Genomic DNA, 25,060 nt, shown 5'->3' on the forward strand with positions numbered 1-25,060 from the left:
TACTTAATTTAATCACCAGGTAAGATAATAAATTGACCTTGAATAATTTCACTTAATATTTAAAAATCTGAAATACAGCTATGCTTTTCAGACTATAAGTTTGAGCGACGCTGACGTGACATTGGTTGTTAAAGTGGATTGTTGCGAAGTTAACTTAGTTAACAAGTCAGTGAGATTTCTCATTACTTTTGCACCCTGGACTGACAGTCAATACAGAGCAAAATATCCTGGGACCCACACATGAACACAACTCATCTGTTTTATAGAGAGGAACTGGCTCACTAATGTTAGCTTAGTAGCAACCTAATGTTAGGACAGCATGGTAGCTTTTAAACACATTTTAACATACAGGTTATTTTACAAGAATATAACTTGGTAATTACTGGTAACTTACTTACCAGTGACAAAATACTGGTCACATTATAAGTGTATTTACTCTCGGGGTCCCAAAGTTTCCCCCCCTTCTACCATGAGCCACTGTCAGCGCCTCTCTCCTTACAGCCTGGATCCACATTTTTCTTCTTAACGGCTCCTTGTTTTGCTCGGGAACACAAAAAACTGTAATTTGTGGTTTTTAAGTTTGTTGGCTGTGAGTCCCACCACACAACAGCTTTTAGGCATGTTTAATTTTGACAATAATGACAATGATGTGCATTCATTCACACAAAGTGAATGGAGAGCGGTGCAGTGATTTCCCCCACAATGAACGTGGCCTATTTTATGCACTGTCTCTATACATAAGCATGGCCTGTAACAGGCAGTGTGTTAAAAACACACACACGTACACACACACACACACACACACACACAATTTGATGTGAATTGAAGAGCCGCATAAGAATGAGGAAAGAGCCGCATGTGGCTCACGAGCCGTGGGTTGGCCACCCCCGTTTTATTTGAATATAAACCCATAGGAGTCAGAAAAGCTTCCTTTCACAAACATTTTATCAGATGACCAAATTCACATCATAGGCTACATGTTATTGGGATGTATTCAACCGCTGACCTAATTCAAGTTCTCCCGACAGAATAGTTTTCTGTGGTATTTTCACTGACTATCTCATGCCAATATCCAGAAGTCGGCCTCTTCACTTTGTCTTGTTTGTCTCTTTGTTTGTCTTTGGTGTCCCAGCAGGAGCACAAGGATCCCAGGGTCACTGAGGCTCAGGAGAGGAAACTCCAAGGGGCGTGATTGGGGAGAATGGTTAAAAAATTAGTCGGAACCCGACTAATATGTTTTTATTGGACTTCTGTGTTAGCAACAGATTGTCCATAACAAACACCATGTTATGAACAGAAGAAGGTTCATAAGTTCACACAGTACCACGGCTCCTCGGGCCAAAGGTCAACTTTGTAATTGTTTCATCAGTCCTGAAGCCGTACGTTCTGGGCACCAGGGTGAAGGGGGGGGCTGGGCTGTCAACTGATCACAATCTGGTCGTGAGTTGTATCAGATGGCAGGAGAGGCTTCTCCTGTATTCAGGTGGAGATTGCGGGCATGGAGTCAGAATGGACCCTGTTCAAAACCTCTGTCGTGGAAGTGCTGCTCAGAGCTGTGGCCAGAAGGTGCTTGGTGCCTGTCATGGCGGAAACCCAAGAACCTGCCGGTGAGGGAGGCTGTCAAGCTGCAGAAGGACACCTTCCGGGTCTGGTTGGCCTCCTGACGGAGCAGAGAGGCACCGGCAGGCCAAACAGGCTGCACCTGCTGGAGTTGCAGAAATGAAAGGCTGGATGTGTGAGGAGCGTGGAGAGGCCTTGGAGAATGACTTTCACTAGGCCTGAAAGAGGTTGTGGAAAACCATCCGGAAACTCAGGAGCGGAAGGCAGGACATCCCCCAGGCTGCTCTCAGCAAGGGTGGGGAAATGCTGACCTTCACCAGAGATATTGTCAAAAGGTGTAAATAACACTTAGGAACTTCTAAACCCGACAGATTCTGTCCTGGTCACGGAACAGAGGACCAGCTTTTTACCTTCTCACAGATCATTTAGAGGTCACCGGAGTTTGCTAATGCTGTTTTAGTGTTTTGTGGATTTGGAAATGGCATGTTCCCCAAGGTATCCTGTGGGAGGCACTGTGGGATTATTGGGTGCCAGAGCTGCTGCTGCAAGCCGTTTGGTCCCTATACACTTAGAGTGAGAGCTGCGTTCACACTCTTTGTCCTGCCTGGGACACACCGGCCATAAAGAGAGACTCAGTGTCACTCCACGACTGCAGAAAACTACTGAGGACAGATGGACAGTCTCAGTAAGGATGAAGAAATGAGCAAAGGCATACTTGTGAGTTGTACAAATTAAGTCCCATCAACACATCTTCTCAAAGGACTTTTAGGGTGTAGGGTGAACTATCTTTGAATTAGTTTAGTAGAACTAAAATATGTAATTGACTAATGGATGGCATGAGTTTAGTTCCTGCAGTTTTACTGAAAAGAAATAATAATTTTGCACTCTACAGTGTGCCTCTTTCATTGATTTTTATTGTAAAATTTGGCAACGGAAAGAGAACTTTGTATAGATCAAAATATGCTAAAGGTCAAAGGGCAGAGCAAATATACTTTAGTATGAGAATTTATTCTAGATCCTTTGAGTGTGATATAATGCTTGTTTATGCTTCAGATTTTGTTAAGTCTGCAGTGCAGCCATTATGCCATTAGGCTGACCTTAGCCTTAATGATGCAGCCACCTGGAAGAGCATTTTCAGGCTTTAAGTGAATGTGCGATACTGTGGTTTACTTAAGCAATGAGCCACAAGAGACTGTGCTTTGCAGTGATTTTAGAATGTTAGGCAGCAGGCAAAGCAGCAACTGAATAAGTAGCTGTGCCATCTGCAGGACATTTCAAACCAAAATTGGCTGAGGAAGTTGCTTACCACATTCAGCCATTAAATTAAAATGATCTTGATGTTGACTCTTACTCTTCTCTGTCTCTTTTAGCATGAAATAGTTTCCTTTTTTTCTCAGTTTTTTCTGTACTGTTTCTGATCTATGACAGCTGGAGTGTGCCGCTCTTCAAACTTTGGGCCTTGTGGCTGCCCCTGCACGTTCTTTTACTATATTGTTGTATTCATGTGTTTATTTATATGTGCAAATAAATTAAAACCCAATTTGGGTTAGTTTTACTTTAAGTAGGTTGATAGGGATAAAAAAAAATACAGATTTTGTGTTACACATTGATGCTGAAGTGTTCTCGTTCACATAGAAAATGGGTCCTTCTCCTGCTAAGAATATGGAAAGACATTCAAAGCTTCACCAAGTCTCAAGCAACATCAGATAATCCACTCGGAGGCCCAGATTTACAGCTGCACTGTATATGGAAAGACGTTTAAAACATCCAGTCCAGCAGGTGCTCAGACTTTGAAAGACTCTAAAGAATCTAAATCTAGTCTGCTCTAAGTGTGGCCAAGGCTTCAGATTTTTAAATGATCTGATGTACCATATAAAGTCCTTTAAAATACTTGCCTCTCTAAAATGCAGCAGAAAACCACAGTTGTAAGAAGAGTTGCTCATAAATGTTCTGATTGAGGGAAAAGATTCACTGTTCTGCGAAACCTCAAAACACACAGACAGGAAGTGTCTCAGTAGGGAGAAACTGTTCTCATGCTCTGACTGTGACAAATGGTTTGCCAGGTGAAACATGAAAACCCACCTGTCAGATGTTACCGCTAAAACAAAGCCGCTGCTCTGAGTGCGAGAAGTGTTTCTCAAATTCAAACAGTTAAAAAAACAAAAACATCAGCTGCTACATATTGGAGAGCAACACTTTATCTGCTGAGACTGGGAGGCGTTTCTTACTGCATCAATCCCTAATGTGACACCAGAGATCCTACACTGGAAAGACACTACTGCTCTGGAACAGGTTTATCAAGGTACCAGTATTTGATTCAACACCAGACAGTGCATACCAAGGAGGAACTCTGCTATGCACAGACAGATAGGAGAAAAACCTTACCCATGCACTAAGGTTCTGGTAGACTTAGACCATATCTTGGAGCCTATGGGATCACCAGAGGAGAGTAGAGAGACCATATCACTGCACCAAGTGTGATTAAAAGGTTTAAGTTCACTGGCCTTAGGAGGTCTGAGCAAATACACATCATTGTTACAGGAGAATGTCCTGCATGTGGGAGAAGAGTTACAGCATCACCTTCAGTTTGGAAGGATTGCTGTAATTGCTGTAAACAAATTAGACCATGGTTTGAGAAGATTGGTAGCCTCTATCTCACAGCAGTGGTATTGTTGGTGTGAGTGTTTCTCAAAATGAAGACCACATTTCCCATAAACCACATTGCTTCAGAGGATGTTGCTACTCGCCCCCCTCCCCTCCCTGGCATCGCTCCATGGACATTTGTTTTCTCTTTCTCTTTTACTGAAGGGGATAAACATGTTGGTAATTATTTCTCCACATGCCTTTCTCTCGTTCCTCCATCTGCCACTGTGAAAAATTCTGAAAGTTTTAGCTCTGTTGACACTGGGAAAACAGAAACCCTCTTTGTTTTGCGCTGTAAAGTGATGCAGCAGATTTCTCACAAAATCCGACCCGGTAGCAGTGTGTAATATGCAGTGTGTAAAGGCCTGTAGACATTGCCAGTCTTCTCAGCAATTATCACACTTGTACACTGCAATTATACTAATGTTTCAAAATGAATGTTGTAATGATTTATTGATGTCAGAATCCTGCATCTAGCACATTTATGTAAGTTATCAGTAATGGTCAATAGGTTTCAACAGTGCTAATGTTTCTCCTTGTCCATATTTACGTTTAGATTTCTTGTTTACATTGTTCATTTTCTTTTCCTTGTCAGTATTGAAAAGACCATTATTATTGCTCATTAAACTAATAGCAGATCTAAATAAAATAACTAACTAAAATAACTTTGTGGCTCTCTCCATTTTGTGTGATTTGTGATTTTTTTTGAGTCTGTGTCGGAGAAATCTCCCCTTGGCTCCTTTTTTTTTCATTCACAAGTGATTAGATATTCCTCTGATCTACAAAATGTCCCTGTGGCGTGCTCCTGGGCAGGGGTGAAAATCTGAAAAATGACATCATTACCCTAAAAATGATTATGATGTCCATGGGTATGCTCATCTATCTGTTGCTAAATGCCATTTGTGTGGTCTCCGGCAGTGACCCTGCAGCAGCAGCAGAGGGCACTGTGTATCCATTCATAAACTGCTCCACTGAGGCCAACTTTGCTACAGCTGAGCTTCCCAAACCTCTACATGACAAGGACTCCTACACTGAGGCAGATTCACTTGCGGACCCCATGTCAGCATATTATATAATTGGTAGATTTGATTGGCTTAAACCTTGCTTTCTTAAACCATGGTTTGAGATCAAAAACAAGTTGTTGGTATGTTACAGGTGGGTCCTGAGGCAACATGAAAAGTTAATGTAAATAATTCATTTCCAAAACTCTATGTATCTATTTTCAAAATATCAAAATGAGCTGAAGTTAATAATACAATATCTCTAAAACACAGAGTATCCAGTCTGTAAAAGTGTTTTCATTTTGTCATAACTAATATTTGGTTTGTGCTATCAATCATTTTGCAACAAAGGGTGTCACTTTTTTCCAAATGGTATCCCCCTTGGCTTTCAGGATGAGATGAGATGAGATGAGATGATATGATGTTCCTCTTTGGGTTCTGTACTGATTCAGCAACATGTAACAAAGATAAGAGAAGGTTTAGGCTATTATGTCTAGAGGAGCATTAAAGGGAATGACAGCTATGATCAGAGTAACCATTGTCTAAATTTCCAAATTGTGCAGTAATTACAAATACTAATTAGAAATATGTTTAACTACCTTTACTGCACTTGAATGGATTTTGTTGACACACACTTTCAAAAGTCTAGACTTTTACTGTCTAATCCTTTTCTCTTACTTTTTGTTAAATGCTCTACTCTCCCGCTCTACTGCAATAAAAGTCCCTCATTCTCTGTGTCTAGTGTAAAGTCCCCCCTGCAGTTTGACACTTAATGAGTGGTGGAAGCAAATAATTGGCTTTCAGAGCAAATAGGTGAATCACAACAGGTGAATCAAGCACAACTATGCTTTCTCACTCTGATTCCCCTGCTGTACACTTGAACGTCTTTTTTTATGATTATGTTTTAAGATTTTTTTTAATTTTTTTGATATATCACTGTAGAGATAGACAGGAAACATTGGGAGAGAGAGGGGGATGACATATGACAAAGGTCCCAGCCAGATTTGAACCCAGGACATTGTGGACACAAGGTATGTACCTCAGCCAACTGAAGCGCTGGGACGCCCCATTTGAACCTTTTGACTGGGCTTATATGACTGGTGGAGATAATTGTACATCACTTTTTTGAGGTGGTGTGTATTTTAAGAAAAAAAACTGAGATGTGAATGGAGGGATGGGGTCACTGGGACCTTCAAATTTCATTGATAGGGTCTGTGAACATATATATACAGTGAACATATAAATACACTGAATGTGGAAAATATTAGGCACATCATCCTGATATTAAGTTGCAGCCCCTTTTACACAATCCACATCTCAATTGTTCAAAATCCTTCTCTATCTCGTCTGCTTCTCTTTACCTTTTCCTCCTTTGTGATTGGTATAGATTTAATAAGGGAATGAATAGGGGATAATGGCCTGGATTACCTGGATCTCCTCATCATTGTACTTCATGAAAGGTGTCCCTAATTTTTTGTATACACACACACACACACACACACACACACACACACACATACACACACATAGCATCCTAACGGTGCGAACCCCCTACTGCCCTCATCTAAAAAGTTCAGGTTTCTCCGCCGAGCAGGCGGCAGTCCACCTGTCACTCAACTGGACCCCGAATCTGCATTGGCCTGTGGTTGAGGAGGGTGCAGAGAGGACCCGCCCACATCCAGATGTGCGCCTCTCTCTCTCTCGCTCTCTCTCTCTCTCGCTCTCTCTTTACCTCTTCAGTCCACTGTTGGCTTCAGTGGAGCACGGAGCCTCGGGATAGTCAACAGGAGAGCACAAAGATATAAGTATAGGAAGTGATTTGCTTGGTTCTGGTCTGGAGCAGTTACATCTCGCTGGAGCTGATGAGTCTTGATTTTGACGTACGTCCATGCGACTTCAGATGTGCGTCGGAATTTGTCCCGGGGGGGTTTGCTGTACCTGCCCAGCCTCAGATCCAGAGCTGATGGGAAGAGGCCGGGCGGAGAGCGCTGCTGAGTAGAGAGGCTGGTTCACAGGCAGCAGAGCAGACTCTCTCTCCTCTCTTCTCTCTCTCCTCACTGCTGCTGCTCTCTGACAGGGAGCGGTCTGCTGTCTCGCTGCACACACAGGACCTGTGTGAATTCACATTTCGGATTTCTGACCTGTTTCGAGAGGCTTCTCTGGAAGAAACAAACCGCGGAGCGACTTATTCTTGAGTTTTAAAAAAAAAATCCCCAATTAGGATTTTTTTCCTTCTGGGCGACGGAATGGAATAACGGATTTTAACGGTTTCCACATGGATTTGGAAGTGGCGTGAGATTGCCTCCAGATTGAGAAGAGCAAACTGCAGGGGCGTGTAGTTAATTGAAATCGATCCGGCGGTCTCTTCTTGAATGTGAAACAACAGAGATTTGTCCTCTCTCCTCTCCTCTCCTGTCCCACCCCGTTTCCCCCTCCTCTCACCTCCAACATGACTTCACTGTCGGGGACCAAGGAGAGGTCTGTGAGCAGCCGGAGCAGAAAATATGGGGTAGGTTTTCATTCCGGTAGTGGAGGGGCGGATACACACCTCTGTCACCCCTCAACCTGGTAAACATAGACTCAGCCTCCAGTCAGTGATGTAGCCTGCTGGAAGGTAAACCCACCTAAACTCAGATTACCCTCATTTTCACTAGAATAGAGTTTACCCACTGACATAAATCTTCATGACATGCATTTATAGTAGCTTCATGTTAAGTTGCATCAAACTGATGTATGATGATGTTATATGGAGATAAGATCTTTTAAGGAAAAAGCATAAATTACGCCTATTGCTTTTCTGAAAATAATGGCCGAGCCAATTGTTTTTGTTTATATTGGTGATTGTTTGCCTTATGATCACCAACACAAGGTCATAATTTGCACAGCTTTTTATTCAGCACGATATATCTGCTTATAGGCTATTGTTTTGGTGTCACTGCAGTGGCATAGGCTTGCCATCGTTTCCACTGGTAGCTATATCTCCACCTATCACCTGTCTAATTATCACCGACTTATGGTGGTGTAGGTGTAGTTGTTTCGCTGCGAAATCAGGTATTATACTCATACTTCCCTCATTAAGCCAAACTCCGCATACCACCTACCCAGCCTAATTAGTGTTCAGTTATAATACCTACCCACCTCTTTCACCTGGACTTAACGGAGCAGTCCCACCTGTCAACCTATACTGCTGGATTATTATAGCCTATATGAAAGATTACAGTAGCCACAAAAAAATCTGATTTTCAGATCTCATGACACACTTCTGATGTTCCAAGGCTATTGGAATACACACACACACACACACACACACACACACACACACACACACACACACACACACATAGGCATACACGGAATCAGATCTTGAGACGATGGAAAGATCAGACCTTATTATCTGTTCCTGTGTAAATCCGCCTGTGTGGAGTGGTGTCGTAAAGGAGTTCACGTTAGTCTATAATTAGACGCCTATAGGCTATTTCTGGGTATTGGCACATTATTCCCTGGAGAGTGAAGGACGTCTGATGATGGCCTGTAATAAAGTGACATGCAAGAACGTTTACTTATATTTGACCATTTGGTGTTATGCAGTAACACCGTAGATAGGCCTGTATGCCATATTAGACTCCTTGTCATTGAGAGACTGGCTGATTTATTGGCATAAAGCAACACTGGGCACATTTCTACCCGCAGTCTCTGTGGATTTGCATATTTAGCCTACATATTTAAACACGGACCACGCTGAGAACAAGCACTGCACTTTAATAGGAAATGTTTAGCCTGCTAACAGTGGGTGATCCGCTAAATTCAACAAGATCGAAAGGAGGGGGGTAAATTGTTTCCACACACTTTTTTATCAGTAAAGGGGAACGGTGTAACTCACTGAAGTTGTGCAATACATAGTTGTGTGATGCAGGGGAGAAGCATCTGCCCTCATTGTCACCCTCCCGAAAAGCACCCCTAGTTATCAGTTTTTCTCACCCTAATGCCTGCAACCTGTTGTGTGGAGAAGTGTGGCTATATTTGCATTTTCTGCGTGATCAATGCATTATTCACGATGCACATGTTCGCACGATATTAGCCAGGCTTTTCACTGTTTTGTCTCTCTCTCTCTCTCTCTCTCTCGCTCACTCCACAGATGCCCGACACCTCTCCGACCAAATCCGCCTCCTTTTCGCCGGAGACATGGTACCGAAAGGCCTACGAGGAAACCACCCGGTCCAGCACGCGCCCCGCCCCGGAGGGTGCCGGCTCCATGCCCAGCTCCACCGGCACCCCGTCCCCGGGCTCAGGCACTTCTTCCCCGGGCTCCTTCTCCGGATCGCCAGGGACCATTTCCCCGGGGATCGGGACGGGCTCGCCGGGATCTCTAGGCGGCTCCCCGGGGTTTGGGACTGGATCGCCGGCCTCAGGCAGCGGCAGTTCCCCCGGCAGTGAGAGAGGGATTTGGTGCGAGAACTGCAACGCCAGGCTGACAGAGTTGAAGAGACAAGCACTGAAACTGCTCATCCCCGGACCTTACTCCAGCAAGGTGAAGACTCTCACTCTCACTCTCACTCTCACTCTCACTCTCACTCTCACTCTCTCTCTCTCTCTCTCTCTCTCTCTCTCTCTCTCTCTCTCTCTCTCTCTCTCTCTCTCTCTCTCTCTCTCTCTCTCTCTCTCTCTCTCTCTCTCTCTCTCATGTGGTGGTGATTGTGATAAAACCCTTTCTATCCTCTGATTGGTAGGAGTCTCTTGAGATGATTTATTCCTTCATTAACTGTGACATTTGGACAATGAGACGTATTTAGTTTGGCTGCCGAGTCCAGCCCATGAAAGAATGGGCTTCTCATCATTCCTTTGCTTCCTATATTGCTCTACAGTATATAGCTTTGGGGGATTATGAAGTGTTCTCAAAGATCACAAGGCTGCTGTAATTTGATCCATGTCTCTTTTGGCAAACTATGGAAAACTGCATGTGTGGAAAATGAACAGGATTTGGGATTGAGATTTAGTCTCTGAAGCTATTTATCAGAAGCTGTTTATCAATAATTGACATAATGCCAAAAACAAAATGATAAACAGAGACAAGATTGCTTCGATTTTTTTCCTGGAGCTTCCCATTTGGTCATATTACCAAAATCAATGAGTTCACTTTGCTCTGTATTGCTCTTTTGAGTGGATAAAAGTGATGGATTACTAGTAGATATTGATCATTTTGGGCCTTTGTTAATCCATATAGATTGTTGCCTTTTTCTAATTTTCTTTGACAGTTGATTTCTTTTTTTCTGCTGGTAGCCAATACAATCAATTTCAATTCCATTAGAAGACAGGCACATTGCTTTTTTAGACAAATGGAGGGAATTGTGGCATTACACCAGTTGCCTGAACCCAGCGGGACTCGACTAAACTTGGTGTGTTTTGGTCAAGTTGCGCAGAATCTCTCATGCAATTGCTCAGACTTGGGTCAAGTTTAGTAAAATATCATTGAGAAATATCATAACAAGGACTGGGCACTAGTTGGGTTTGGCTCACAAACGATTGATGGATTTTGTCTGGTTGCAGTTGGATACTGCATTAGTGGAATTATTTTAGCTTTACACTTAGAACGCTTACTAAACAACTATTCACAAAACCTTCCAGACAGGACTGTGCCTTTGCATTATTTTGGAACATGTTGCATTTGGGTTTGATGCTCTTCTGCTGCAGTTGACTGGATTTTAGTTATGAACACCGTGGGGCCAAGCATGGGACCTGGAGTTAATTGGTAACAAATAAGCACATTTTATCCAGCATGGGGCTAATAAAGTGCAGCCAGCAAGAGAGAGAGGGAAAGAGAGAGAGACAGAGAGAGAGAGATAGGCAGATATTGGAATAGAGAGGGACAGAGAGAGATATACAGTCAGGGAGGGAGAGATGGAGAGTAGAGGAGAGATGGAGCGATGGTAACAGTGGGTTCTTATTAGCTGAAGAGCATGACGGTTGGATATTGTGAGGAACAGTGGGGGTTAATGGGGACGGTCGGTGGGTAGACCGCTAATTAAAATGTTATTGGTGAGGTTGGGTTGTGGTTTAGGCTGATTCAAGCCTCTTCACCGCGGTTAACATTATTGCACTGTGGAATATGCACATGCATATATCATGATGGATGTGTGTGAGTACGTGTAGCTATGTGCGAGTGTGTGTGTGAGTGTGGAATATGTATCTGCGCATGATATAATAACTTTATGTGTGGAGTACCAGCTGCAAATACAAATCCTTGGAAATACGGAGTTGAGCTTGAGAATATTACCCGATCTGGTTTAAGGACAGTATGCAGCCTAATAGCCTTTCCTGAGTCATGGTAAGCCAAGATCTCTCCCTTCACTGAAAGATAGAGGCTTGAGTGTTTTTGTCTTTTGTGTGCTTCACTGATCCTCAGTCAGCAGTATGGATGGGGAATTGGACTGAGAGTGATCTTGGGAGAGTGAGAAAATCATTCGCCCTGTGTGTGTGTGTGCCTATGTGTTGTGTGTGTGTGTGTTGGCTTCTGGTGAAGTTCACCTCTTTCCCAGCTCTTGCTCTTGTGTCCTACTTAGGAGGATCAAGACTGCGGTTTCTTGCACATTCCATGAATTAATTCAAGGGAAGGTCCAGGGTTTTTTTTTAGACATCACATGCCAACCATTTCAGTTATTTCCATAGCAACTAGTAATAGTAAAATTAAGCAATCGAGTTGTCAGAAAGATCTTGCATGCCATTGGAGAAATGGTTTTGTTCACTATTTATTTGCTCAAACTGCTTTCAACAACCTGTGGAAGTCCCTGCACCCCAACTTGAGAAGCTCTGTCCTATTGGATCTTTTTATATGGTCTAGAAAACAAAAAAAACTAAGAATAAATTGTTGTACATAGTGTCCAGCTTCTCAGTTATTAATTGAGCTCCCGTTTTTATGACTACAGGGTAGGTTGATTCAGCATCCTTGCTCAGGGTAGGTTGACTGAGCGCCCTTTTTCAGAAACACTCTGTTGCATATGTGTTTAGTTATACACACATCCACACCTGGGACTTGCCCTGTATTGCCACAGTTGTCTACTGTTGTCCACTGAGCAGCTCCACCGCAGCAGCAGAGGTCAGGTTCGTTGCTCGGTCATTTTCCCCTGCCAGGTTTTCCCCGGTGGTTTTAGGAGTCAGACCAGCAACTTTCCAGTCAAAAGTGCATTTCTCTTACAGTTAGTCTTCTGTCGCGTCCCAGACGGCTCCTACAGGAATGAAATAACCTTTGCAGGTGTTCTGTGTTGGGGAATAAGCCAAACTCATTTCCTTGGTGAAGATTTGTGACCTGATAATCCTTCTCTGTCACCAAATGTGCCAGAGCAGCAGTTCAGCTCAGCTGTGTGTGTGTGTGTGTGTCCCCTCCTGGTGTGCTGTCAGCACCAGACACCATGTTATTCCCACAGGAGACTGGGACATATGTGCCCCCTCACAGCTAGAATCAACACACACACGCACACACACACACGCACGCACGCACGCACGCACACACACACACACACACACACACACACACACACACACACACACACACACCTCTGAACCATGTAGGTCTGTCTATCTCTGGTACATGAATACATGATATGGCATGCTTGCCCTATGACACACACACACACACACACACACTCACACACACACACACACTCACACACACACACACACACACACACACACACACACACACAGGGCGTTAATAATATGCTAATGATGACCTTCACCAGTCTAACTATTGAATATTATGCTCTCTGGGTGTCTACAGTGTGTGTGTATGTGTATGTCAGTGTGTGCATTTATGCTTGTCAGGCATATGTGTGTGTGCAGCTGTTGTGTGCATGTGTGTGTTGTTAGTGCCGTGATATTTGTTGGAGTGTGTTGTGAATACACACACATACATGGAGAGGTGCTTAAGCAATACAGTCAAAGCACCACCTGAGTCCACTGGGGGGGACAGAGAATTGTGTGTGTGAGTGTGTGTGTGCATGCATATATTCATCCAGTTGCATGTAGTATGTTGTATGAGCAGCTATCTCATAGTGTTCTCATGTGGACTAATTGTTTTTTTGTGCAGTGTTTATCTAGTATCCATTACATATTTGTTTTTCCCAAGGGCTTCAGTGGAAATAACTTTTCATACTTCCATGTCTTATTTTCTACATACAGATATACTGCCATGTAGGATTTTTTAACATCTATACTTGCTTTGTCCAAAATAAATCAAATCAAACCAGTATGAATGTATTTTGTATGTGTTTAGGGCTGGGTGCCGACATCTGTGTCATGTCTGGTCTACCGAAATATGTTCAAACATTCAGTGCCAAAGTTAGGCACTTTATTGATTAATCTTACATCGTCTGTCATCCATGTTCTTTGACTAAAGTGACTGCTGATTGGCTCACTGGGTAACTACTTGCCACAGGAAGGCAAAACAAACTTGTCCAGGCATCACCACACTTTCATCTCCCAGTTTGCTCTAAGTAAGTACACAATGTCGCAGAAACGGTCCGAGGTCTGGCTACATTTTACTAACATTGATGGCGGCAGCGCACTGTGCAGTAGTTCAGCAACACCTCAAAACGAGATTCTCCTGGCGGATTGAAAGTTTCTTTTATTTTTTTCTTTTCCTATGTTTATATGTCAGAGAGAGACAGAGACAGAGACAGAGAGATGGAAATATATAGACAGAGGCACTGATAGAGGGACAGTGTTATGAACACTGGAGGGACCCAAACGCAGGACACGGACAGGGTGGTATTGGTAAAGAAAGGTTTTATTGTAAGGGAGGATCTGGATGAGGGGCTGATGGCAGGGAATGGGAATCCGGTGGCTACAAGGGGGAGTGATGGTGAGGAGGAGCGGGGCTTGGCGTGAGCGTGGGATGAGGGGAAGCGTGGCAGGCAGGGGGAGCTTGGAGGCTAGGAGGTTGCTAGCAGGCAGGCAGGGAGACAGGCAGGAGGACAGGCAGGCGGGTGATGATCCTGGGATACAAGAAAGGCTGGTTAGTCACAGGAAACACGAAGAACAAAGTTGCTAGAAGTTCTAACTAGATTTGGCCTTGAAGCGTAACTACCACTGTGGTTGAAACAACAATCTGGCGAAGAATGGTTGAAGAGCCGGGGTAGATATACTGCAGGCTGATGAGCTGATGAGAGGCAGGTGAGCAGACTGGGAGAGGTGATGAGCCGATTGCAGACAGGTGTGCAGGATGAGCAGAGCCGGGAGCCAGGAGAACGAGGAAGGGAGACCATGCCCACGCCAATACACACACAAACAAAACATAGACAGAGAGAGAGACAGACAGGGGAGCACTGGGAACACAGGGAAGGGGAAACACAAGGAAACACTAGGGAATCTTCTGGGGGTACGGCCACGGCCGTAACAGACAGAAAGATGGGAATAGAGTGAAGGGAAAAGAGAGAAAAGAGAGATATTTATAGCCTGTGTGTTTTTGCCTGGTCTTCCTTGAAGCTAATCCTCAAAGTGAACTGAAATCCATGTCATGTTTCAGCAGTTAATTTAGCCTGTATACCTTTATTACTGCTGTTACTCAGCCAGCTGGAGAGAGGGAGAGACAGAGGAAGGAGAGGGGAGAAAGGGGAGAGAGCTGTGGGGGAGAGAGAGAGCGAGAGGGAGAGAGAGGCAGAGAGACAAGGAGGGCACAAATAAAAAAATATGTTTGTGTGTGTGTGTGTGTGTGTGTGTGTGTGTGTGTGTGCGTGTATGTTGCTGGGGGCAATATGGGTGGGTGGGTGGGAGGGGGGGTAGAGAGTGTTCTGTCCCGGGATTAGTATGAGCAGAGTAGGTTTTCAGGTTTAGACACACACACACACACACACACACACACACACACACACACATGTGCACACTCACACACACTTGTAGCCGCAGGGCTCAAAAGCACATCTGGCTACACAGCTGTAGTCACTTAAGGCCTGGGTCCCTGCTCTGCTGGTGTTTGGTGTGTGTGTGTGCGCATGCACGTGTGTGTGTGTGTAACCCTTACATCCACGCCCAAATCATAAGTGGATGGAGGGTGATCTGTTTTTGGTTAGTCCAGGTCAGCTCAGGAAAGTGGGTCACTGTGTGTGTTTGTGTGTGTGTGTGTGTGTGTTAGCCGTAAGGGAAGTGTCTATTTCAGGTCAGCTGAAAGTAAAAACCTCTCTATATGTCACAGACAGATAGAAAATGAGGAGTTTCATTCCGAAGTGAAATTTATACAGTTCCTCCACAGACATAAAAATAAAACCAAAAAAGGACACGTTCATGAAGATATTGACTACCTGAGGAACCTTCAGTGGCAACATGAGATTTGACGATGATGCAGTCATCCATATTGTTTATTTATTTATTTATTTGATATTAACGTTTTTGAAATATAAAGTAATGATTATTGGGTTGTTTTTTTTCCAAAATTGATATACATTATATATGCACTATAAAAGTGTATTTTATCAGACTCAGATGTGGGTGCTACCTGTATTTAGATGTAGATTAGTAAAACAGCTGTCTTTACAGTCTTTACATGGACATTACTAAGGCTGGAATCACTCTAAAAGATGCAGTGCAGTGACATTAAAACAGTCAGTACAGCTTGCTTTGGACCTCTAACAAAAGGGGTGTCATTTTTTTTCTGTTTTTGATGATTCATCTAATTTGTTTTCACTGCTTCAGTGCCCCTTGCTCTGTGCTCGGCCAGTTCACAGTAGGTTGAGTATGTTGATGCCACATGTCAAATTCCATGCCAAATAGAAGTGCAAGCCAAGGGTTATCATCCCAGAGATCTGTCCCTCTCTCTCAGTCTCTCCCTTTCTTGCTCACCCATGCAATCAAACCAGCTCTCTCGTCCGCTTGACTTTGTCTGATAATAATATGCATGTTCAAATTTAAGATGAACAATTGAGATTTCGTCCACTAGTAGCGCTAGTGAGCAAAGTTGGTCCACACATATCACGAGCACGCGACAAGCATAAATTCTTCTAAAAAGTACCAAATAGGCTATAGCTCTTTAGGTGACAAAATACAACTTTTGGTAAGAACCAGTGCCTCTTTATCAACAGAATTAAAGTTAAAATAACTCACAGTGTTTTATATGATTAGCATGATTGTCTGAATATCTATACAATTTGAAATGTAACAAGTAGACCACACAGCAAAATCATCAATGTTAATTGAACTCTGTGAGTGTAAAAACACTGTTGAAAAAATTTAAAAAATACAGCCACATCCTCTCATTCAGAAGCAGTATTACCCCTGCGAGTATTAACACTAACCCTGGCAAGCAAACCCTTTTAATACATAATTAAAAACCCAATAATCAGCAGATGGTAGGTAATTAACCTGACCATCAGAGGAAATAAAGAGTAAGGCAGAGTGTTAGTTAAAGGTTTATACCTTACCCATGAAGATAACATACTGGGGCGAAACACGCATGAACATATAACCACTTCATCTAATCCCAGTCAATACATAATTACAACCAAAACCAGCAGTTTGCCTGTAATTAAGCTGATTATCAGATCAAATGAAGACTAAGGTTGGGTGTTAGTGCCTGGCAGTGTATCCTCGCAGGGGCTTCTCTCTCCACACAGGGAGCTAGCTATCCCGTAATGATCAAATCCTATAACACTACAGAAGCAGGGCTCCGGTAACCACGGCAGCTGGCGTTTCCACGGCAGTGACATGTGACAGATGTGAGCCGCATACATATCCCAGTCAGCGTTAATGGGCTGCTCATAGCTGAGTGTATGTGTGAGTGTGTGTGTAAGAGGGAGAGAGGGGGTGAAAATATATGGAGTTCATGTGAATAATAACGTGTATGTGTGTATGTGCGCATGTGTGCATTACTGTGTATTTGAGAGTGTTTGTGGCAGGAGAGTATGAGAGAATATATGGAGTGTGTGCGATAGTGTATGTGAATGCCTGAATGTGTGTGCGTGTGTGTGTGTGTGTGGGTGATAATGCCCTCCTGATTCCTCTCAGGTGTGGAAGACATTACCATATAAAGAGGTGGCTTCATCAATACAGCAAGACGGGATGGATGGATGGATGGATGAATAAAAGAGAATGGAGGGAGAGATGCTGATGCAGGCTGAAGTGAAGAGCCTCTCATTGGCTTTGTCTCTGTCTGAGCCCCCCCACCCCACCCCCAGCACCCTCTCTTGTGTGTTACTCACCTTTTCAACAACACTCTTCCCCATCTTGCTTTTGCTCTGTCTCCCCTTCTCTCACTCTTTTTCTTTTTCCTTCTATCAATTAAATTCTCAATTCAGTAACTTCATTGGCAGGACTACTTATCAGAAACATTATCACCAAAGCAGTTTACAAAAACACAAATTGTAGATGTTCAAATCCAACAAACAGCAGCTCATACATTCAAACCACATTGAGATGATTAGTTGGCTTGAACACATGTACTACAACAACAGTACATACTCATTAATATCCATAAGAATTGATTATGTGGTTTAAACATAAACATGTACTATACAAAAATCAAATACATAATCACCAACAATAGAAACAGTTTCAAAATTTGAGAAAATGTTGCTATAGAAATGAATGCTCTGAAATATGCTCCAGTGTCGTCTATATGAAGCGCCCAGGTAAAATAGCTTTGTTCTATAAATTATTCAAAAGCCAGCAAGGCCTTATCAGACACTGTAGTAACCATTGTGTGTTTGTGTGTGTGTGTGTGTGTGTGTGTGTGTGTGTGTGTGTGTGTGTGTGTGTGTGTGTGTGTGTGTGTGTGCGTGCGTGTGTGTCTAAATGCTTTACTGGCTCCTCCAGACAGTGAGTCACTGTTTATAAAGCACAGAGCCTGGGTCAAGAAGCTCAGTTACTGTTTGACTAAACAGTAGAATGGGAAGGACGCGTGATTTTAAGGTCAGAGGAGAATGGCAAGACTCCTTCAAGCTAACAGGCGGCCCTGCATGGCAAGTATGGAAATACCATGTTGGTACAGCAGTGATGTGCAGAGGGGCATCTCAGACGACCTGCCACCTCGAAGCAGCTGGGCTACAGCAGCAGAAGACCTTGCTGGCTTCCACTCCTGATATCAGATAAAAACATCTTAAGACTTATTTTTATTCCCTTGGCTCTTGAAGCTGTTATTTTTGCCGTTATGTTGTCTTAAATTTGTATCTCGTATTCTTTTTTTGTCTAGTATGTGATATGTGTTTTTATGTTTTTACGTCTAGTTTTTATTGTGAAGCACTTTGTAACCTCTAGCCTGTTTCAAATGGATGCCTCCAGCAGGATAATGCAACACGTCACCAAGCACACATTAGAATGGTTCCAGGAACATGACAGTGACTTTAGTTTACTCTAATGGCCTACACAGTCCCTAGATTGCAACCCACTAGAGACCTTTCGGATGAGGATGAATGTGCCACTAACAACTGAATGATGAATCAGCACGGGCTTAGATCCCTGTGGAACATTTCCAGCACCTTATTTCATAAATGCCTTGAAGAATTTATGCTGTTATAGAGGCATAAGGGAGTCCCAGCTGGTACTAGTTGGGTATACCTAAAAAAAATCATAGCTTTTGCTCTCCGTTTTCTCTCTATCTCTTCTGCTTGCCCTCTCTCTTCTGCCCTCTCTCTTTCCCTCTGGGTCCCCCCATGGTATCCATGTTGTAATCGTTTTATGGTTATCTGAACATTTCATTGTGAGTGTACAGAGGTTAGATACCAGCATCCTAGACACAGTCACACACACACACACACACACACACACACACCAATTTTTTACACACAGCACTAATTTGAGACATGATGCCCTATTAGCCTAGAACACAAGGAGACGGCGTGTCTGAATGCATGCCTGTTAAATTAGCTTGTGTGTGTGTGTTTGTGTGTGTGTGTGTGTGTGTGTGTGTGTATGCGTGTGTGTGTGTGTGTGTGTGTGTGTGTGTGTGTGTGTGTGTGTGTGTGTGTGTGTGTGTGTCTTTGGATAGTGTCAGGGTATGTTTTTGTTAAATTAGACTCAGGCGGGAAATGAGAGACAGGGACAAGGATTTAGATTTACATGAGAAGAGGGAGGAGGAGGAGGAGGAGGAGGAAGAGTAAGTGGACGAGATTTTTCCCCTAATAGTGCCATCATTGTCATTACAGTCACTGACCCAGTACAGACACACTTAATTAGACTAACTACCCCAGCCATTAGGCTGCTGCAGTTAACACGCTGTGTACGTGTGCGCTAGCATGTGCGTGTACCGTGCACGTGTATGCTCCTTTTATTGTGTGCATATCTCAGTGGGTGTGTCTATGTGTGTGTGTGTGTGTGTGTGTGTCTGTGTGTGTGTGTGCCTGTGTGCCTGTGTGTGTGTGCCCTGTCAGTCTAAAGAGTGAGAAGCTAGAAAAAGCCTTACTAACTCCAGACAGCGATTGTATGAGAGCTTTTGTTTGTTTGTTTACTTCTTTCTTTCTTTCTTTCTTTCTTTCTTTCTTTCTTTCTTTCTTTCTTTCTTTCTTTCTTTCTCTCTGTATGTTTCTGCTTTTTCTGTTATCCTTGTGATCCTAATTTGCCTAACTTTCTGACCTACTTTTTAAGTCATTCTCAATTAAAGTTAATGTTTTATGATATGAATTAAAAGGTTTTGTAACAAGCTTGTGTGTGTGTGTGTGTGTGTGTGTGTGTCTGTGTGTGTGTGTGTGTGTGTGTGCGTGCGTGTGTGTTTTTGAGTTTTGGAGGCTGTTTTAATTAGGGAGTAGTGTTTCTGGGACCCCTCTTTTGGGATGCAATACACACACACACACACACACACACACACACACACACACACACACACGCACGCACATGCACTCACACACACACACACACACACGTACACACACACACACACACACACACACACACACACACACACACTAGATGAGTGGAGAGGAAATTAAAGGAATAGTTCACCCAACAATGGAAATTTTGTAACAAACTACATGCAACATGCGGTAGTGCTCAAGTGTGAATGCAACAGCTTTAGTGAAGACTTGTGCTAAATGCTGGTGTAAATAAAGGTGTGTCACTGAAAGCTGTTTCAAGCTGTATTTTTTTATCACAATACATTATATGTCACATGGCAGGCTTTATTTCAATTTTATGATTTACGTTTCATTGTTTTGTGTTTGTCACGTGTGTGGTGTTTGTGTGTAAATATTTTTATTATTAGTGCTGCCTCTTGGCCAGGTCTTCCTTGTAAAAGATAAACTTGCTCGCAAAGGGACTTCCTCATAAAATAATGGTTAAATAAAAACATCAAAATAAATAGTAGTAATCCACTTAAAGCTACAGAGAAAAATAAGCAGAAAAATAAGCCTATGTTCCAGTTAGCAACAGACAGTATTATATTTATAGAATCTCTGCATAGCTCACAGGCTGTTAACACAAGACCAGACAGGAACACACACACATGCACACACACACACACACACACCAACACCACCACCACCGGTGCACACCAACAACACGTGCCCTAACAGGCAAATAACATGCACGAGTGCACACACCTAAACACATGCTGGCGCACACCAACACGCACACGCACTCACACAAATGTACAAGCATGCACAGACCAGGGCACACAGAGGTGACGGCATGCACACATGAACAAACACACACTGGCGTGCGTGTGCATAAACACACACAAACTCACACACACAGACGCACTCACAGGATGGTGTGGTGAATGTGGCAACAGCACCTGCCATGAGGTCCGTGGCTGCCATGGCAACTGCCTCTCTATCACCTCGACAACAGAGAAATAATAAGTGGAGAGCACTAGAGTTACATTTATACATCTCTCTTGTCTCTCCCCTGTCTCCTCAACACATTTACACATAAATACACAAATACAGTAGTTATACACACATTTGTCTCTCCTCAGCCTCCTCTCTCTTACTAAGACTATCTATCTATCTATCTGTCTGTCTGTCTGTCTGTCTGTCTGTCTGTCTGTCTCTATGGCTGTCTGTCTATCACTTCCTATTAGTGTCTTTGTTCACACTTTATTAGTCCAATGTTGCTACTCAACTAACTATCAAATGACTATAATGTATCCGTTAAAAGTCTAGTGAGTTTCAAGTGATACTCATATTTGTGTGGAAAGTAGTATATAAAATATTCAATGTCTGGGGTTAATTTAAGGTTGGGTTTAGGTTTAAAAATGGGGGTGTCCTGTGTTTCAAATCTATCCCAGAACCTTTGTCACACCTCATCCCTCCCTCTCTCTCTCTCCCAATCTTTCTTGTCTGTCTCAACTTTGAACTATCTAATAAAGACAAAAATGCCAAAAACAAATTGGAGTAAGGTTGTTTTTGGTACATGACACCACACAAATGTTTTCTAAAGGACCCGAAGACATACAACAAAACACTGGAAAGTGTAAAATATGGGACTTTGCAAAAAAATTGGGGTTGGGGTCAGGGTCAGGCTAAGATCAGGGTAAGAGTTATATAGTCTGTGGAGATGCACGAAATAGGCACCTGACACTTTGTTGAACATACAATTTGTCACCTGAGTGTGAGTGATTGAGTGTTACTGTGTCTTTCTACTTGTTCTGCTTCTAGTTAGCAAAAGAGTGTGCCTGTTCACACACCGCCTTTCCTGTCTGCCTGTCTGTCTTCCTCTGAATTTTAAAAAGTCGGAGAAAGTTTGAGATCCCAGAATCTCGAGCCAAGATGAAAACTGAAAATGTGCCAGCGTCCCAGTGGCAGTAGGTGCCAGCTCCAGCACTCTATGAGACTGTGAAGTCTTGCTCACTGAACACTTTATTTGAAGCCCTGCTAACCACACTTCTAACATTAGCCAACCTGCTGTCTGAAACTGACATATCACACGGTCACAGAGGCACACACACACACATATACACACCACCATCGCTCAACAGGCTGTCACATAGTCATATATAACACATCTATCTTCAGCATCTCAGACTAGGAAAATCTCATGACAGGCTGAGGTGTGAGTGACTGGGATGACGTGTGTGTGTGCATGTGTATGTGTATGTGTATGTGTGTGTGTGTGTGAGTGAAAGAGAGATTACTGTAGTACTTGAGTTTTATAAACTTCAAGCTGTAATTATTTTTCATTAGAACATTTTCCATTTTTAGGTCTTCTATGGCAGAGCTAAAAAAAAATACAATAAAAATATCAAATACCACTCAATTTATCTTGCTTTGAAATCTAGCCTAAAATCATGTTTATAACATATACAGAGTATGCAGAGGTATTCCCATTCATCCTGTGTCCAGGCTCGTAGAAATTTTGCCTTTTTGCAATATTAAGTGCTGAGAACAAAAGGCTGGCAGGCAGTGGTTGGAGATTGTTTGCTCCTGGACTCATATAGAGGTGTGCGAGCTATATCAGGTGAAACTGTTCTGCCACAGCAATAAATCAATTAGACTGTAGCTGCTTTTTCAGTCGATCTGATGCATAAAGATGGCAGTCACCTGGATTGACATCATTTTGTCATCCTGACCTATCCCAGAGTGCAATGTCAGGACTTCTATACTGTCAGATGTTGATGTTTGGATGCTTTGTACTGTGCGATGAATATAAATGAAGAAATAAAGCCATCATTATGCATTGGCTCCATACAGATGAAACCAGAGATGCTTGAAGCCACGTCTAGAGGGAGACTGATCAATTTGTTTTCTGTCACACACACAAATAGACACACACACACACACACACACATGTACATACACACATTAATGCACACTCTCACACACAGCCTCCTGTGGCCTTGTATAATGTTGCAGTGCAGATACTTAGTATGAGCGTGCTGGTTTATTTACAGAGTGTGAGCTCACTGATGTGTGAGGAGTCTGGAGACTAATAGTCCACATATTAACAACCACTGCTGTGGCTCCATGACCATTTGAAAGGGCAGACTGCTGTTTCAAGGGCTTACTAACATGACATGAGGAATTACTAAAGGTGGTTTATGGTGCGTCGCTCAAACTCATTTTTATTTTACACAGCATTCGGAAATTCACAAAATACTCACAAAGTATAAAAATTAATTTTAAAATAATTTACATTCACATGTAAATTGTTAATAATGTTAATGTTAATAATAACAAAAAACCTTTGATTCATATTTCACTATTATGTCACTTGAAACAAGTCTTTCATGCCAGAAATAATGATAAGATGGTGAGAACCAGTGGGCAGTATGTCTCAAATGATGGATCTCATTTTGGAACAAAACCTGTTTGTACATTTATCTCAAGACAAAGCAAATTATGGGAGGAAAGGAGAGTGGGGGAGTGGATAAAAGAGAGGAGGAAGACAGTGATGACAATGAGGTGATGCACAGTAAGAAAGATAAGTGGGTGGGAAGAGGTGATATGTAGACATTCCTTAACAAAGGTACAGTAGTCTTCTACAGTGTGTGTGTGTGTGTGTGTGTGTGTGTGTGTGTGTGTGTGTGTGTGTGTGCCTGCAGCAGTAGTGAGTGCATACCTTTTAGGGTCAAAATTAGAGCCATGGCTCTGCCAGCCAGTCAGTCGTTCATGTTTTACAAGCACTGTAATGGCATTCCTGTTCTAAATACTGTGTGTGAGTGTTTGTGCGTGTGTGCATGTATGTGTGTGTGTGTGTGTGTGTGTGTGTGTGTCTGTAGGTGTGCATGTCTATGTGTGCACACATTCCTAGCTTAACTATTTAGGTTAAAAGGGTGACTGATGCCAAAGTTATGTTGAGAGGAGGACTTTGTGTGTGTGTGTGTGTGTGTGTGTGTGTGTGTGTGCGCGCCGCGCGCGCGCGTGTGTTGTGTGCGCGCGTGTTTGTGTGTGTGTGCGTGTGTGTGTGCGTGTGTGTGTGTGTGCGTGTGTGTGTGTGTGTTAAGAACAGGGACTGATAGGCCATTGTGTCAGAGCATTGTAAAGGGCAGGAGGTGAAACGAGAACATGGATGAGGGAGAGGATTTGACATTTAAGCTGTTGTTTCCAGTGCAGCTCCAAGGCAGATTTACTGCAGCGGTTGAGGATACATTTTTATTTCAAGAAGCATTTTTTTAATATTATTTTATGCAACTTCAATATAAAAACCTTTCAAAAACCTTGACTTAAACTTATTCCACCTTGTTTCCTCTTATTCGACCTTGTTTCCTTACTGGCCAACTTTCTACAGAATCTATTGACGTCAGACTGAAGATGCTTGCTGCAGCTCTGTGTGTGTGTGTGTGTGTGTGTGTGTGTGTGTGTGTGTGCTTGTATAAGATTATATGACCAAAGTAAACCTGAAATCCGATCCTTACATAACATACCATTAGTTGTTGTTTTGTCCTCTGCCTCCCTCTCTTTCTTTCCGTTCCTCATCCCTCCTTCGCCCCACACTGACAGTAATAGACGTAAATATCATCCACTTTCTCTCCACTCATCTTCCATCTCAGCGCTGCAGCATCCCTTCTCTCCTCACGTCGGTTTGTTCTTCGCCAGCTCATCAACAAGATGGGGGGAGAGGGAGATAGAGAGAGAAAGGAAGGAAGGAAGAGAAAAGAAGAAAGAAAGAAAAAAGAGAGTGATCGGAGGGAGAGGAGAGGCAATAACTTAGAAAGGCTAGAGAGAGGTAGCAAGGCATAGATGGAGAGAGATAAAGAGAGAGAGAGAGAGAGAGAATTAAATTGGCTGTTTGTTCCCAGACTGTGCTTCAATCAGACAGAGATTAGCCTCTAGCTGTTAAACTTTCCAATTACCCTGAGCAGATGGAGCCCGCGGGGCTCGATTTAGAGGGTCTGAAATGGTTGTTGTTGTTTACTGTTATCTGCTATTGACCGTACAGCCTGGCCACAGACAAGTGTCAGAGAGAGGCTGATGGTAAAGCAAAGCAGGGTTCTCCCTCTGTAA

The 25,060-nt window shown here is 43.0% G+C and overlaps 1 protein-coding gene across 1 annotated transcript in view; it reads left to right on the forward strand.

Annotated features, from left to right (window-relative positions):
• Window positions 1–7,653: 7,653 nt before the first annotated feature.
• The window catches only part of LOC139666092 (kinesin-like protein KIF26B), a gene marked incomplete at its 3' end in the record, with an annotated part of 93,896 nt that continues 76,489 nt past the window's right edge, over window positions 7,654–25,060 (forward strand). Inside the window, exons 1-2 of the mRNA XM_071545198.1 lie at window positions 7,654–7,713; window positions 9,340–9,732. Of these exons, the coding sequence (XP_071401299.1) occupies window positions 7,654–7,713; window positions 9,340–9,732 (453 nt within the window). The remainder of the gene's footprint in view (window positions 7,714–9,339; window positions 9,733–25,060) is intronic.

This window comes from Centroberyx affinis, unplaced genomic scaffold (assembly GCF_046629955.1).
Source record: "Centroberyx affinis isolate AG114_WGS23_722 - 3 ecotype Tasmania unplaced genomic scaffold, CSIRO-AGI_Caff_v1 ptg004799l_1, whole genome shotgun sequence".
NCBI lineage: Eukaryota > Metazoa > Chordata > Actinopteri > Beryciformes > Berycidae > Centroberyx > Centroberyx affinis.